The sequence below is a fragment of the Scyliorhinus torazame genome, chromosome 2 (assembly GCF_047496885.1).
Source record: "Scyliorhinus torazame isolate Kashiwa2021f chromosome 2, sScyTor2.1, whole genome shotgun sequence".
Classification (NCBI taxonomy): domain Eukaryota; kingdom Metazoa; phylum Chordata; class Chondrichthyes; order Carcharhiniformes; family Scyliorhinidae; genus Scyliorhinus; species Scyliorhinus torazame.
The window spans coordinates 321197247-321215115 of NC_092708.1; the positions used below are offsets into that span (position 1 = coordinate 321197247).

The following is a 17869-nucleotide window of genomic DNA, read 5'->3' on the forward strand; positions in this document are numbered from 1 at the left end:
TGTTCTGCTAGAGATTCAGCAGATGCAACATTTGAATCTGACAGTGGCATGACCTCCAGTACCGTGAGTGAACTGGCAGAGGCAAGGAGAACTACTTATCTCTCTGGAAGATGGATCTGTGATGATAACAATGGAGAAACCAACATAGGGATTGTAGGCCGCTGGATATATCTGCCCAGCAATGGGGATTATTCAGCTTATTATAACTGGATGGAAGAGAAGAAAACTACACAAGGGCCAGGTGAGGTTTTAAAGTGTGCTTTTGTGTATTAAAGGCTGCACATTCTATTTTCAAGCTGGTTTAGTAACGCTGAAAGTCACTAATATTTTCATTACCACAATCTTCAGGGTAGTAAATTGTTGTGCTGATTCCATATGTTCAATATAATGTAGTAGGAGTTCAGATAATGATGCACTAAAAAAGCTATGTATGTGTAGTATCCCACCAAGACTGAATCAGTAATAAACTATCATTTATTTTTGTCTGTAAGAGCCATTAGTGAAGTACATTTGGCAAGTTTAAACTAAAGGGGAAGACCCTTAGTCTCATTTGGTGGCCATCGGCATTGATAGTGTGCAAAATTGAAATATCACAAAGCAGTAATGCAGCTCCTTTGAGCCTAATTGTTTTGATCGGGTGCAACCTTCATCGAGCTAGGAATGGCTGCACCAGGCTGCGAAAAGTTTGAAAGCTTTCTATTGCTCTGATTTCTAATCAGAAAATACATTCTTCCTCAAAGTAAATGAACATTTGATGGTATTCAGCTGGGAAATTATTCTCAAGTTTGACTACATTTAATTATTTCTAGTTCAATTCTGTATATGTAAATTGCATATAAGAATGGTAAATGGCTGCCTCATGATGCTGCTTGTGGATGGAATAAAGGGGCCTGTATAAACCCATATGAATCACCTAGTTTCATAAGCCTATGCCCTGTGCACCCAAATTCAAAGTTGAATATTGTCCTGGTTACAAACTTACACGATAAATGAAATCTTGGTTTGCTACAGGTTGTGAAGAATACATATGGATAGCTAACACAGTAGTGTTTCTCAAAAACCTTTGTGATCAGTTTTTAAAAGTGATGTATCTCCTTTCTTTCTTTCCTTTTTTTTCTCTCTTTTTCTCTCTCTCTCTCTCTTTCTCTCTTCCTTTCTCTCTTTCTTTCTCTTTCCTTCCCAACTCCTCCCAGCTAGTGAAAGCTGAGAAGAGAATTGTAAAAGCCTGTAACAGGGCCTGTGGGATACGCACCCAGCTTCATGGCCAGATCCGACTGCTGCTATTCAGCCTCCTAGAAGCCTGAAACAGGCTGCTATCTGTAGCCACAGCTCGAGCCATTCCTTGCGAATCTGAGGTCACTAATGTGCTACCGGTAAATTCCAGTGATGCGGGGCATCACGGTGGCGCAGTGGGTTAGCCCTGTTGCCTCAAGGCGCCGAGGTCCCAGGTTCGATCCCGGCTCTGGGTCACTGTCCATGTGGAGTTTGCACATTTTCCCCGTGTTCGTGTGGGTTTCGCCCCCACAATCTAAAGATGTGCAGGTTAGGTGGATTGGCCATGCTAAATTGCCACTGAATTGGAAAAATGAATTGGGTATTCTAAATTTATAAGGAAAAAAAACTTCCAGTGATGCCAGGTTAAGCCATTGGTGAGATATTTATTCATTGGTGTGGGGATATTGAGCAGGGTGAATGCTGTGGCACTTTGTGGGACTTAAACTGCTCAGGTACAGGGTCGGCCATGCAGACTCTTGGTGGGGTTGGGGTGGTTTAGTGAGGGAGGGAAGAAGGAGGCTGTTTGTTCCTAACTCCTTTACTCCCAAAATCCCAAACCTGCCTGTCCTCCCACACAGTACTGGACACAGCATTCACTTGGAGACGTGCTGAGTGCTTACATTGTGGCTAATGTACAATGACCACAGGAGACTCAATCCCACATCTCCCTCTCTCCCCTTCCTCCATTTCTTCTCACTCAACTCCCACTTTCTACTCCTCCCTTTTCAGGTATCACTGATACTAGTAGAGTATGTGTTGTGTTCCTTTATAATGAGATAACTAGAAAGTCAGCATCTTAGCCAGATCAGATGGCTGCTGGATTTAGAGTCCAAAAAAAAGCCCAAATTTCATAGATTTCATGGAATTTACAGTGCAGAAGGAGGCCATTCAGCCCATCGAGTCTGCACCGGCTCTTGGAAAGAGCACCCTACCCAAGGTCCACACCTCCACCCTATCCCCATAACCCAGTAACCCCACCCTACACTAAGGGCAATTTTTGGACACTATGGGCAATTTAGCATGGCCAATCCACCTAACCCGCACATCTTTGGACTGTGGGAGGAAACCGGAGCACCCGGAGGAAACCCACGCACACACGGGGAGGATGTGCAGACTCCGCACAGACAGTGACCCAAGCCGGAATCGAACCTGGGACCCTGGAGCTGTGAAGCATTTGTGCTATCCACAATGCTACCGTGCTGCCCAAAATGTTATCATCTCACGGTACTTTTAGAATTCCTATGTGTCAGGTGTTACTTTGTGTTGCTCCAAGGTTTGTCCGTTAAAATATACCAGTTTACAGTAGTTAATAGTTGAACAAAACTAATTGTCAAATCACTTGCAACTGCAGCAGTCATTAAATGGTTGCCACCAGTATTTAGAGCAGACAACCCAGTTACCCGTGTGTGGAATGTGGTTAGATACAAATATTTCCCATGATTTTGCTGATTACTCTTTTCACTTCCAAGTTATTTGTAAAATACTTCGTCCTCAAGAGCAGCTGTATGTTGAGAAAACATTTTTGAACATTTTGTCTAGAAATTGTCTTTAACCACCAGCAAAAAATGGATGGAAATGCTCCCTCAAAATAAAAATAGCTTTACTCACAATGCAGAGAAAATGTACTCAAATGATTTTTTTGGAGGCTGTGATTTTTCCTTTTGTCCTTTCAGTTGTTAATATGCAGGTTAATATTTACAATTTGCAGTATACATGTTATGATATTTACATTGTCAAAATATCTTGTTGCTCTCTTTTGTGGCTATAAATATGGCGGTTAATAAGGTCGCCATCAATCTTAATAATGAATATGCTTCCAGAGTCGCCAGGTATCTCTTGATACCGCCATAAAGTTCAACCGAATACCGATCAAAGAACCAATACACTAGTTAGTTAGTTCAAAGTCAATGATACTTTATTTACACACGGTATGATTTACTCATGCACAATAACACTACAGGCTGAACTATGTCTATCGCTAACTCCTATACTTAACTTCGGGTGCCCACTTAGTTCAGAGGAACAGTGGCCGTTGTTCGGATCTGAGGCTGTTGGGTTTGAAGAAGTAGCAGGAGTATAGCTATGGTTGTCCATCTGGTAGCGAGCGTTGACCTTGAACTTACTTGCTTCTGGTGGTGCAGGTGGAAGGGTCTCTCCAGTTGAGAGCTGATTCCAAGAGAGGGAACATATGGCGAGGTTCCTTCTTATACTCGGGAGGGGGGGAGAGCTTCGCGCGCTTTTAGGCGAGTCTTAAACTTGGTCCCAATCAATTGGGCAGCTTCTCGATCACCGCCATCGATCTGAGCCAATAAAGGGGCGGGTGCCTTGATGGCAGGGCGTGTCCTAACTGGCCGTTGGCTTTGCTTTGTTTGTGTCTTCTTGCTGAGGTAGTGGCGCCGGGATGTCTGGGACGGTATCGGCTACCTGACCACTAGTCCTTTGTTTATCGGAGATGGGCCATCAATGTGCAAATCGGCCAAGAGTTTCGGTTCTGTCTGCAGTCTGTCTTCTAAATACACATTCAGGCTCTGTGCCTGCCTGTTACTTTGCATTGTCTGTTTTTCCCTGTATGCTCTGCGAGTGTCCATTTTATATGCTGAAAGTGGCCATCCCAGATGGCTGCCCTCCCTTGTATGCTGAAAGTGGCCATCCCAGATGGCTACACTCCCTCTTTATGATCCCCAACGCAAAGAGTGAAGGATCACATTACCAAATCTTCTTTGTTCTCTGCCTAAGTCGAGCACCTGCAATCCTACTCTGTCCTATGGATTTGAACCTTTACCTAAATAGCTTTTATTTACATCATATCATTATAAAATCCTAAGGGGCACGATAATGTTCAAGCATTCATTACATTTCTTTTTCTTTTAAACACGGGAACCTCTAACTATCTTTCTCTAAACTATCTTCAGGCTGTTTAGCCAATAAAAAGAATTTACAAACAGTTTAAAATTATGCAATAGCAGCGTGACATTTCTCATTATCTTGGCGGTCAAGTGCAGAAAATTCAAATCCTTTCTTTGAGAACAAAAAAAAAATAGTCGATGCACTTTATTTATTTATTTAGAGAGAGTGGGGGGTTTGCTGGAGTCCGAAAATAGGGGGTCTAAGTGTGTATACCGGAGTGCGGGAGGCTTTCCTTCACCATTTGCGAAGTCTCAATGTCTGGTTGACACTGCAGAGTATTGCTATCACTAATAGGGCTTCTACGATGTATGAAAGGGAATACCATTTTATGAGGTTGTCGCACCAGGTTGGTGTGTCAGTGGCTGTTTTTGGGTGTGGTGTATGACAGTGATGGGATACATTCACGGCCTGTGTGGTAGGGGTTAGGGGGGTCGCTTGCGCGCTCAACTGTAGTGATCCCACGATGATCCAAATGTACGTCATTATGTCCGTCATCATTTTTCTCTTGGTCTTCCTCTGACTTCTGGTGCTTTGGATTTCCTGTGGACACGAGCATAATATCTGTTATTACCTTGTTTAAGATCTCGTATGTCTGTCTGTCTCTCTTTTTATCATCAATTGCCCATTAGAATTGTCACCATATGTGACTCCCTCATGAATTTTTTTTTTTTTTTAAACCAAATATTTTTGGGGACAAGATATCCGAAAAAGAAAATACTGTCACAGTGCGAGCAGTCTCGCAGCCTGTGTGGTTGATGCGCTGAGTAGGCGGACAATTTCTCCATCCAGCAGCAAATCGTTTCACCCAAGTGTTTGAGGATGTAAGTAGCATCTGGGGTAGCGACCTAAGGGTTGCCGGAAAGCAAACAAAACTTGTGGCAAAGTGCATTCTTTAAACCACATCCTAAGAAACCGTAAAAGAGTTTTGAAATAAATGCGCCAAATGGGGTGCGTGTGGGCCGCGCGCGGCGGGGCAAGAATGGGTGGAATCCCCGGGTAGGGTGGTGACTAGTGCCGTAGGTACACTACCCGAGCTTAGCTGACCAGGTGGGGGTCCTCGGGCAGGGCGGTGACCAGTGCCATTACTCCATTGCCTGGGTGACTGGACAAGAACGGAAAGAATTTGTGTTCATCGTGGATAAACTGCCTCTTATGATTGCCGTTGAATCAGAAGAGTAGTTATGACTGTATCAATTGGTGTCTGCCGACAAACCTGTTCCATGTGATGTCAAAAGAGTAGTTGGGACTGCATCAGAATTTGGCGTGGGGCTATGAATAAACTGTATCAAAGGGTCGTACACAATAAAAACATTCAACATGTAACATATCAAACTAAAATAACAAAACGGGCAGGCTCCATCAGATAGAAGGACACCATAAATCTCAGTCAGTTCCTTTTTACCATCATCTGGACACATTGTTCTGCAAAAAGAGTCGCAAAGGGTCTGGCCTGGTGGGAGTCAGACTCTGAGTCATCATCTTCTCCCGGTTGTCAAACGCGTGACTGGAGTAGGTGTGCCAAGGCGGCCTGGGCCGACGTGGGGTCCATCTCATCGTTACGGATGGGTCGGCAGGAATTGTCGCAGTGCCAATGCTTAGTGTCTAGGGTGGAGGTGGTAGGGGGCAATCCATCGTCATCAGGCAGTGGGTCTGGTTCAGGGGCTTTTACGTAAGTGGTCTCGTAGGTGTCAAACATATCCTGTTCTCAGTCACTGGGAGTGGGGCCTGGTGCAGAATCTAAATTGTATGGCGGTTCCATGAGGTCTAACGTATCCGTGCTGTCGCTGCCGGTGCTGGTCGACTGAAGGGAGGGGCGGAGTGGTGTGCCTGGGGGTGGAGTTGAAGTGGTGTCTGTGGACTGGTTGGGGGAGGGTAGGAATAGGTCGTCCATGGGCGGGGCGTGTTCGTCTGCCGCTGCGAGTGAGATGTAGTGGGAGTGGTTGCTCTGTTTGCCATAAGTCTTAAGCTGGTTTATGTGAAACCATCCTGACTTGCCATTAGGACAAGTGATCTTTTCAACGGAGGGGCTGACTTTGTCTGAAATTGAGTAGGGTCCTGCGAATTTGGGGGAAAGAAATGAACTGGGGTTGTACAGGGAGAGCATGACTTGCTGTCCTACTGAAAATTCCGTTGGGTGTACCGTTTTGTCAAAACATGCTTCACTCTGTTTTTTCCGTGTGCCAAGCCGAACAGCTGCTGCGAGCTGGGCTGCTTTAACGTTTTCCAGGATTTGTTGTACTGCTTTCTCATGGGTGAGGGCGGTGACTGTGGGGCTGGCCAAATCAAGCTCTAATAAGTATTCTGTTTCCTTCATGGGTCGTCTGGTCATGAGTGCGTGGGGGATGTATCCTGTCGAAGTCGATACCGTGTTCCTAATGAACATTAGTGCAAATGGGAGGACTGTGTCCCATGTTGTATTGTGCTGCTGCACCATTTTCCTAAGGGTGGCTTTGAGGGTTTGATCCATGCGTTCTACGATTCCGCTTGATTGGGGGTGATGGGCTATATGAAATTTTTGTCATATACCGAAAATTGAGAGGACATTTTTCATGACTCGTCCTGTGAAGTGTGAGCCTTAGTCTGACTCGATACTACGGGGAAGGCTCCATCTTGTGAAGATGTGCTGTGTTAGAATCTTGGCTGTCGTTTTAGCCGTGTTAGTCCTAGATGGAAAATCTTCCACCCATTTCGTGAAGGTGTTGATCACTATCAACACATATTTAAAACCATTTTTGCAGAGCGGTCGGGACCTACATAATCAATCTGTAAATTAGTCCAGGGGCCATTAACAGGCGGGTGTGACTGAGTTGACCTTTCTTCGCATACCAGTCTCGATTGTTCTGGGCACAAATCAAACAATTCTCAATGTAATGAGTCAAGTTGGATTTTAAATCGGGCCACCAGCAGAGAGGTCTGAGGTGGGCAAGGGTTGAATCTATCCCTTGGTATCCATGGTTGTCATGGAATTGGCAGATAATCTGGTTTCTATCTTGGGTGGTGACCACATAAATACCATCTTTTAAAATGATGCCATCGTGTGCTGTTAAAGCGTTTCTGTACTTATCATAGGGGGCTGGGAAGTTACCTTTTAAAAGTTCCCTGAGCTTTTCGTCTTCCTTCTGTGCCTGGGCTAAATCTTGAATATTGGCCTGTGAGACCTGGACCGCGTGTACTAGGGCACTCTCGGTGGGGGGGATTCCGAAAGTGACCATGTCTGGAACCTGCCTTGCTAGGGCGTCTGCCTTGACGTTACCGGGGGGGAAGAGCAATAGTGGCTGAGAACCTTAACAATACCGTATTTATGGCCTTTAGCTGTCTTGAGGATATGTTGGAGTAATGGGGCTGAGGGTAGGGGTTTTCTGTCTGCGGAAACAAAACCTCTAGATTCCCACAGGGGTAGGAACTCAGTTAAGCTATTGCAGACATATAGGCTGTCGGAGTACATGTAGGCTGGGGTCGGGAATGAGTCTGGGTGCTATACAATGTAGGCTACGGCTGCTAATTCGGCTGCCTGCGAACCTAGATGTCCAGGCAATTTCAGTGAGATTTCTTCTAATGCGCGGCCTCTACATAAATGCCACCACCTGTGATTCTTTTACCATTTAAAACTGTGGAGGAGCCATCCACATAAATCCTAAGATCTGCGTCTGTGTCTGTGGGCTGGGGTCTCTGGGGAGTAGTACTTGGTTTTGGGGGAGCTGATTTGGGTACAAAGGGTCCTGTATTGTGCTTGGTGGTAATGATCTCACGCTCATGTGGGGTGCCTGCGTACTGTAAATTGTCTGCCAGAAACATGTGTGTCTTAGTCCTTTTAACCGTAATGTCCCGTCCTTGTAGGAGTAGGGTCCATCGTCCTGCGTGAATTTGGCTGACTGTGCCGTCCTTTACCGTCTAGTAGGAGTTGGGTTGGGTGTGCTCTCAAAATGGTTACGGGGTTGAGTCCTGTTATGTACGCCAAGTACTGAACCGTCCAAAAAACTGCGAGCAAGTGCCTTTCACAGGCAGAAAATCATTGCTCTACTGGATCGAGAACTCGCGAGGCGTAGGCTACAGGGCCTAAACGATCGTGTCTTTCCTGAAGGAGCATGGCCGAAAGGATTCGGTCGGTGGTTTCTACCTCTATTGCGTATGGGGCGAGTGCGTCTGGTACCTGTAAAGCGGGAGCTGTGCTCGGGGCACGTTTCAATGCATCCACGGCATCCGTGTGCTGTGGAAGCCATTTCCATGGGGCTTGCTTTTTTAGGAGCTCAGAAAGAGGGGCTGCCTTTTTGGCAAAACCGTCTATGTGGTTCCTACAGTAGCCAGCCAGTCCTAGAAATGACCAGAGGGCTTTAACATTATGGGGCAAGGGTAATTTAACAATGAAGTCAATGCATTTCTGCTCGATCTCATGTTTGCCATGGGTGATTACTGTGCCTAAATAAATTATCTTTTCCTGGAGAATCTGGGCCTTTATGGGGTTAACTTTACATCCGATTTCGTGAAGGAGTCCTAATAATTCGGTGAGAAGTGAAATGTGCTCTCCCTTAGTGTCCGTCTGTAAGTCGTCTACATACTGAACGAGGCAATCGGGTCGGGAAAATTTAGCTAATCCATTTGCCAATAGTCTGTGGAAAATGGAGGGGGAGTTGTGGAAGCCTTGTGGTAGGCACGTCCACGTGTATTGCTGTTCCTGGAAGATGAAAGCAAATTTGTATTGGCACGCTTTATCCAATGGAATGGACCAAAAGCCATTGCTGATGTCCAAAACCGTGAAAAATTTCGACTGGGGTCCCTGTTTTGATATTGTCTCGGGACTCATGGCTACGGTGGGGACTGCTAATGGGGTGACTTTGTTTAGTTCCCTATAATCAATGGTCAGTCGCCATGAGCCATCGTGTTTCCTTACGGGCCAAATTGTTAGTTGAGGCTACTGAACAAAGTACGCCTTGGTCAAGTAAACTTTGGATGACTTTTGCAATTTCTCCCTCTGCTTGTTGGGGAAAACCGTACTGTTTTGGGGTTTGGGGTTGGGTCCTGTGAAAACTAAACCAGCGATCCTGCCGGAGTCGTGCTTGTGCTGGGCAAAGGATGCTTTGTGTTTCTGTAAAACGTCTCTAACTTCTTTGTCTTGACTAATAGTTTGTGGATCAAACCAGAAGTCTCCTACTGCGCTAATCCTGTGTGCGTAGTCTCCAACTGTGAGCGTGGCGGTGGCTCGTGCTGCCTTTGCCACTCTCCACACACATCTATTGACTGGGTCGAATGGAAGATTGTGGGAGCTCATGAAATCTATCCCCAAAATGTGTTCGGCTGTCTGGGGTGGATCTACTAAAAACAACGGGATGTTTTGTCTTAATGTTGCCTATCTGAATAGTCACAGGGGCCGTAATGTGTCCCTGCTGTAAGTGTCCTGTAAAGTCGCTAAGGGTAATGGTGTCTGTGGTGGGCCACATATCCCGTTGGAACATTGTGGAGGAATTTAACGTGGTACGGGACCCTCCTATGTCCCAAAGAAATTCTACAGGGTGTCCCCGGACTGTGCCTGCTACTACCGGTCTTCCGAACTTGTCCCATCGGGTGTCGCAGACCCAAGCTGGGGAGTCACCATCAATCGGTGCCGTTCATGTCTGCGTTCTCGGAACGGGCGCTAACGCTGTGAATGGGCTTGGCTCTGTTCTTATTTAAGGTATTTGCCTGCTGGTTTTGCTGCTGTTTCTGGGGGGGCATTGCACTCTCGGGCGTAATATCCTAACTGTCCACAATTGTAGCATTCTCTTGTGATTTAGGCTGCTGTGGGCTGTTTCTTCCCTCGTTTACCCATGCGGGGTTTTGATGTGTCCTGACTGGATGCATGTTGGCATTTGCCTGCTCTTCCTCTATTTTTCCTTGTTCTGACCTTCCCTGAAGGGATTGTCCCCATGCTCGGGATAATCTCTTTAATACCCATTTCTCATTATGTGTGTCGTCTGATGGGTCATAATTGACGCAAGCTCTCTGTCCTGCTTCGGTCGCGTGGGAGAGTAGGATACGAGTTCATTTGGCCATATTTTCTGGTGTCAAATGGGCGCGGGCTAACTCTCCAAATACTGCTGTAAAGTGGGTCCAAAGGCGTCCAGCAAACGCTGTTGGGTGCGCGGTCTTTTTCTGTCTGCATTTATTGAGTCCTACGGGATCTCCCTTATTGTAGCCGATCGCATCTAGGATCGCTGCATGCATTTCTTGGAGGGTACCTCCTCCTACATTTTGTGGGTCGGGAAGGGCTGCCCGACTGAGGGGTCGAGGCTCAAAACTGTGAGCTTAACTTGCTCTTTTTCGTCCAGGCCGTACATGGTCGCCTGTTGCTTAACTTTCGCAAAATAATGGTGCGGGCCCGATGTGGGTTGGAACGGTTTGATTTTGTCACACGTGTCCCTTAGTTGGGTGACGGTTAATGGGGTGGTGTACATAAAATCGGGGTCTCCGTTTGTTGTGGTCCTGCGCTGTGTGGTGACAGGGTTCATGGGATTGTGCACTACCTGTGCAGTCTGGGGTGGGGGTGCTTTCCTTTTCTGGGTTTTATCTGGAGTCTATGTTCCATGTACATAGCGATGGGTAGTTTCATTTAACTCCTGTCAATCGGGGCCATTTTCCTGGTATCTTGGAAACCATTTTGTACTGAGAGCAGGGATTGCAGGTCTGCAATTTGCTTTCGGCATTTGGCATGGTTCATCGAACTCTGTCTTTATTCCATGGTGGAATTGTGGAGTGCTCGTAGGACTGCTTTTAAATCCTGACATTGCTTCTTTAATTTTTCGACTTGAAGTTCTGTCTCTTCTCTTACCAACACCGCGCGTTGCGTGTCTTGGTAGGCCTTATCGTACTGGGACTGAAAGCTGCTTAGGTGAGCAAGACAAGATTGGTGTGCCCGTTTGACATCAGCCATCTCCTTGTCTTTCGCTGCTAACTGCTCTCTGAGTTGCTTATTAACTTTCTCACACTCGGTGACGTCTCCCTCACTATTCTTCTCTCTGTCTCGAATATCTCTGCGGAGCGTCTTCACAACCTCCTTTGTGCCTCGCAATTGTGCCAAGCAGGACACGATTGCCATCGGCTTACGAACTTTTCCTATACTCTTCTTATGAATCTTGGTCAGGTTATCCCACCAAGTCTGTCCTTTACTCCCTGGATCTGTTTCCTCATTTGCGCAAAATTCGTTCCAAAGGGGCCATCCTTTCCCTTTTAGATACTTCCTAATTTCCTCTTCCCATATGGGACACTGCTCTGCTCTATTGGTCACTGCAACCTCGAATTCCTGGGGATTCATAAGGCGTTCCATTGCCTTCATTGCCATTTCTACTGTAATCTCTGGGTTTCTACCTTAAATTTGGAACGGGGGAGAATAAAGCAGTGATGCAAACACTGGTACGGCTTAAGCTAATTTCCAGTCTACAAAACTCCCGACAGTTTTAAGCAACAAAATCTATCGAGGTTACCTTATATCCTTTGTTAGTACGCATGCAAATTACACACTTCCGAATCTTGGAGGTTTGATCGATACTGGTCTTACGCTTGTGGTTTTTACTTTTTCCAATTGGGTTTCTAATTCAAAGTTGGGTTCTCTCGGAGTGATAAAGTCACTTCTAGGTCGAGTCCCACCAGAGTCGCCAGTAATGTTGCTCTCATTTGTGGCTATAAATATGGCGGTTAATAAGGTCGCCTTTCTTAATCTTAATTATGAATATGCTTTCAGAGTCGCCAGGTATCTCTTGATACCGACACAAGGTTCAACCGAATACCGATCAAAGAGCCAATACACCAGTTAGTTAGTTCAAAGTCAATGATACTTTATTTACACACAGTATGATTTACACATGCACAATAACACTACAGGCTGAACTATGTCTATCGCTAACTCCTATACTTAACTTCGGGTGCCCACTTAGTTCAGAGGAACAGTGGCCGTTGTTCGGATCTGAGGCTGTTGGGTTCGAAGAAGTAGCAGGAGTATAGCTATGGTTGTCCATCTAGTAGCGAGCCTTGAACTTGAACTTACTTGCTTCTGGTGGTGCAGGTGGAAGGGTCTCTCCAGTTGAGAGCTGATTCCAAGAGAGGGAACACATGGCGGGGTTCCTTTTTATACTCGAGGGGGCTTTGCGCGCTTTTAGGCGGGCCTTGTTTATCGGAGATGGGCCATCAATGTGCAAATTGGCCATGCGTTTTGGTTCTGTCTGCTGTCTGTCTTCTAAATACACATTCAGGCTCTGTGCCTGCCTGTTACTTTGCATTGTCCGTTTTTCCCTGTATGCTCTACGAGTGTCCATTTTATATGCTGAAAGTGGCCATCCCAGATGGCTACGCTCCCTTTATATGCTGAAGGTGGCCATCTCAAATGGCTACTTATCATAGAATTTACAGTGCAGAAGGAGGCCATTCGGCCCATCGAGTCTGCACCGGCTCTTTGAAAGAGCACCCTACCCAATCCCACACCTCCACCCTATCCCCATAACCCAGTAACCCGACCCAACACTAAGGGCAATTTTGGACACTAAGGGCAATTTTAGCATGACCAATCCACCTAACCTGTACATCTTTGGACTGTGGGAGGAAACCCACGCACACACGGAGAATGTGCAGACCCCGCAAAGACAGTGAACCAAGCCGGGAATCGAACCTGGGACCCTGGAGCTGTGAAGCAATTGTGCTAACCACCATGCTACCGTGCTGCCCTAAATCTCTGGTCTAGGACTTAAACATGCATAATTATCTTGTATAAAAACAGAAAATACTGGACAATCGCAGCAGGTCTGACAGCATCTTTGGAGAGAGAAGGGAGCTAACGTTTCGAGTCTGGATGACTCTTTGTTATTATCTTGACCTGACGAGTACCTCCCTTCAGGATCTGATAACTACTTGTTTACCCCACCAATAAAAACATAGCTTGATGAAGCCTTTAAGGTATTTGCATTTCACTACAGATCATTATAAGTGCTAGAATCTTTGGGCTCTGTAAATAGTGACGTTGCTGCTTTTGTGTTAGTGTGTACATGATTGATTGTCACAAAGCAAAAATCAGATCTTTTAGTCTTTGGCCATTAATTTTCAGACCTTTTTTGTTATCAGCCACTATTATCCCTGTTCCTTAAAACCATCTTCTTTAACCAAGATTTTGGTCAGTCTCCGATATTGTTTGCTAACTCTTTATTGAATTCCATTGGGGCATTTTACTACGTCAAAGGCACTATATAAATGCTTTTTGGTTATGCTCCTGCTAAAATGCTTGGGATGTTTTATAGTGTTAAAGATGCTATGTAAGCACAAGTTGATGCTCTCAAAATAATAATAATAATCGCTTATGTAGGCTTCAATGAAGTTACTGTGACAAGCTCCTAGTTTTGTGATAGTTTTGAGATATTAAAGATTTTGGAGTGCATTTTTGTAGATCTTTTTCAATTTATATCTTGCCCTGTGTTTATATACAGATATGGAGCAAAGTAACCCAGCCTATACTATCAGTGCAGCATTGTGCTATGCTACACAACTGGCAAATATACTTTCTCACATTCTTGATGTAAATCTTCCCAAAAGACTTTGTAACAGGCAAGTATCCTAAACTCAAATAATAACAATGGTGAATCTTCTACAGCATGTAAATTAAACTCTCCACTGGCCAAGAAGCACTTAGTCTGTTTTACTATTTTAAGACTAATCCAATGGCAGTTGAACTACTAGAAATCATGGAATCCCTACAGTGCAGAAGGAGGCAATTCGGCCCATCAAGTCTGCACCGACCCTCTGAAAGAACACCCTACCTAGGTCCAATTCCATGCCCTACCCCCGTAACCCCACCTAACCTTTGGACACTTGGGGACAATTTAGCATGGCCAGTTCACCTGACCTGTCATCTTTGGACAGTGGGAGAAAACCGGAGCACCTGGAGGAAACCCACACAGACACGGGAAGAAAGTTCAAACTCCACACAGACAGTCACCCACGGTTGGAATCATACCTGGGTCCCTGGCACTCAATCAGCAGTGCAAACCACTGTGCCATCGTGCCGCCCCAAATGCCTTGACCCTGACTTTCAAAATCAAAAATGAATGTGTTAAAGGGTGACGAAGAAGAAATACAACAAAAAACTTCCTCTGACAAGAAAAGTCAGTCTGAGAGAAATTCAGCCTTTCCTCTTTTGATGACTTGGTGGAATTGGCAAAAGATTATGCTAAAAGTGCTAAATCAAATGTAGCAGAAATGGAATTCTCTAATATATTCTCCTTTACACTTTCTCTCCTGTGGGTGATCCCTTATGGTTGGGATGTGATTCAATAAGCATTACACCCTCCACGACATTCCTGACATTACCACTTTTGATAGAGATTGGACAGTGAGCACTAGGCTATCCTACTGTGGGGAACGTTACAGCCAACTGAATCCTGCTCTGAAAATATACACACAAAATGCTGGTGATAATAGCAAACCAGGCAGCATCTGTAAAGAGCAGAATGAAATGCCTCAGACCCCTGTTACACTGCACAGATGCTGCCAGACCTGCTGAAGACTACCAGCTTTTTGTTTTTATTTCAGATTTCTAGCACCTACAGTACTTTACTTTTGCATCAGTCTTGTTGTCACTTGATATCCACATGGAGAACATGGTACTTGATTCCAAAAGAAGCTGGCATCCAAGCTCATTTTCCCTTTTCCTGGCTGGGAAGACTGAAGTGTATTTGCTCTCAAACTATCTTTGTGTGCATCAGTTAACCCAGTATTTACTGGGAATCAAACCTAGAATGTTTTGGTATTTCCAATTCAGTTCCACATTATGTGGTGCCCTTACTTATTGAATTGTGTGGAAAGGAATTCAGATTTTGACCTGTCATGGTTAACACAGGCCTCGTAATTGTTCCCAGTTTTTTTTCAAATCCACTCGTGTGAAGCATCAATATGTCTGCCTCCTTAAGCTCACAGGATTAACTAATGTAACTGCATGAAGGCAGTGTTGCTAATAGTTTGAACTAATTTCCCTTATTTGAGGAAGGAGGTAGTGGCATTGGAGGCAGTTCAGAGGAGATACACCAGAGATGAAAGGGTTGACTTATGAGGAGAGATTAAACTGTTTGGGTTTGTATTCGCTAGAGTTTAGAAGGATGAGAGGGGATTTGATCGAGATATATAATATACTGAAAGGAATTGATAAAGTAAATGTAAACCAAATGTTCTCCCCTGTAGGGCAATCTAGAACGAGGGTCACAGATGTGGGTTGAAAGGCGGTAGATTTACAACAGAGATGACGAGGAACTACTTCTCGCAGAGGATGATGCATTTGTGGAACTCACTGCCAATAGTGCAATGGAATCTGAGTCATTAAATAGCTTCAAGAAGGAGATAGATATATTTCTGATTTTTTTAAAGGGTTAAAGGGATATGGGGAACAGGTAGGGAGACCGGGAGATCAGCCACGATCTGATTGAATGGCGGAGCAGGCTCGAAGGGCTGAATTGCCGACTTCTGCACTTAATTCCTGTGTTCCCTATTTTCAGCGCTTTCAGAAAACAAAATTATTTCTTGTTTATCATAGATTCGCAAAAATGGAATAAGAGGTTTTGTATTACTAAGATGATTTGTCTTCTGCAGTGAGTTTTGTGAAGAGAATATGAGCAGGAAGAAGTTCATTCGAGCAGTGAATAAGCTAAACACAAACATTCTACATCTCTGCTTTTCCCAGGTACCACAGTTCAATGCTGAATATTTTTTTAAGTTACAATTTGTTTTTAAAACAATGCTTAACTGGCTTTGCACTGAGTAATGGTATTGCTCTTGAGTATCTCAGCACAGTTTTGAATTACTAAAAGCTGAAAATTGCAGCAATGCGATCATTCCGTTTTTTACAACATTTCATAAAATCTACATAAAATTCTTAGTTCACATTAACTTAATATCTATTTTTGCTAATCTTCTGGAACATTTTCTTGTCACACAGCATGTTAACCCAGAACTGTTGCATCCCTTGCACACACTCCGAAATATTATGCACTTGGTCAGTCCTGAAAATAAAAACCTGGGCAGGTAAGTTGGATCTTTAGTAGGTTTGAAAACAAACATTTAAAGTCTTTGTAACTTCAGGTAAATGACTCTTCAAAGTTTGTTTCTAATGAATTTGTTACTTCTCCAAGTACAATTCTTTAAATTGTGTATCTATTGACTTGTTTTGTAAAAAGTGCTTAATTAAAGGTATTAAATGCTTTCCATGTAAAGAGCAACGGTTATGCAACATACATTGGGGGAGGACAGTGGGTGGAATAAATCTTTCCTGCAAGAATCATTGAGACATATCTGCTTTATAATGGTCAGCAGCAATAGGAAAAGTGATGTATTAGCGTATGTTGATATACATGCTATATCTGATCCTTCTCAATCTGAGTTGAATTCTGGTTAAAAAGCAGTCCTCAATATAAAATATTCCAGTCAAGTTCCATGATGATTGTCTTTCCATTTTCACTCTTTGCAACCTGTGTAAACAAATGTTGGAGATTGGGTTGTGTGCCAGTGATGGAGTGGGCTGATCTGCAAACTACACTTTCTATGTGTTATTTTGATCTGTAAAAGCCTGTTTAATTCAGATGGATTATGATTTTCTGACCTAGTAGTAATGAGATCTGTTTTCTAACCAGGAGTACCCAACTCTCCCAGGGCAAAATTCCAGTAACCAAATGGTGGGCATTCAAGAGTACTTGAAAATTCTAGGGTAGAAATAGCAAGACTCTGGCAGAATTCACTTTCAACTCTTGAGTAAAGGTGGTACAAGATTTGAAAATACTTAATGTCATAAGTAGTATTACCTGCTTTCTTCAAGAAAAAAAATAAAATTGTGATATTGGGAAGCTGCACCCAGACTGGGGAAAATACTGGATTCCACTAAAAAGAAATCTGTGCTGGCCACATTCATCTGATAGATGGCAGCCATCTACACAAAGACCTGTACATTGAATTGGTCATTGAGTCACGATCACCTGGGCGTCCAAGGACACCTGTAAGTGAGAAGGACAGATGGTAGTTATTAACACGGATCAGTCACTGATGCCTCTAACCTCTGGAGAATGTTTGGAAGACCAAAATAGAAACAAAATTCTGGAAAAACTCTGAAGCTTTAAAACTGAAGTGTCATCCAGACTCCATGTATTTCTTTCCAAGGATGCTGCCAGACTTGGGTTTTTCCAGCAAAATTGTAGCAGGACTTGTTTCTTCATGTACTCCAATTACTTGCAATAAAGGCCAACATGGCATTTGCTTTCTAATTGCTTGCTGTACTTGTATGCTAACTTTCTGCATTCCTTGTACAAGCACACCCAAGTCTCTTTGAACTTACACGTACAAGTTTATGACCCTTTAAAGAATATTCAACTTTTCAATTTTTATCAAAGTGAATAACTTTCATGCTTCTCAACATTATACTCCATCTGCCATCTTGTAGCTCACTCAATTTTCCATATCTCTTTGCAATATTTGTGTCTTCCTCACAACTTGCATTCTCACTTAGCTTTGCATAATCAGCAAACTTAGATACATTATCTTTATCTAGGTTATTAATATAGATTGTAAATAGCTGAGAGTCCAGCACTGATCCTTGCAGCACTCCACTATTCACTGCCTGCCAACTTGAACATGCTCTGTTTATACCAGCTCTGCTTTCTAACAGTTGACCAATCCTCCCTCCATGCTAACCCCATGA

At 44.1% G+C, this 17869-nt stretch overlaps 1 protein-coding gene across 1 annotated transcript in view; it reads left to right on the plus strand.

The window, feature by feature from the left end:
• The window catches only part of atg14 (autophagy related 14), a 72812-nt gene that overhangs the window by 44185 nt on the left and 10758 nt on the right, over positions 1–17869 (plus strand). The window contains exons 6-9 of the mRNA XM_072489697.1: positions 12–241; positions 13623–13740; positions 15775–15865; positions 16121–16206. Coding sequence (XP_072345798.1) covers positions 12–241; positions 13623–13740; positions 15775–15865; positions 16121–16206 — 525 coding nt within the window. The remainder of the gene's footprint in view (positions 1–11; positions 242–13622; positions 13741–15774; positions 15866–16120; positions 16207–17869) is intronic.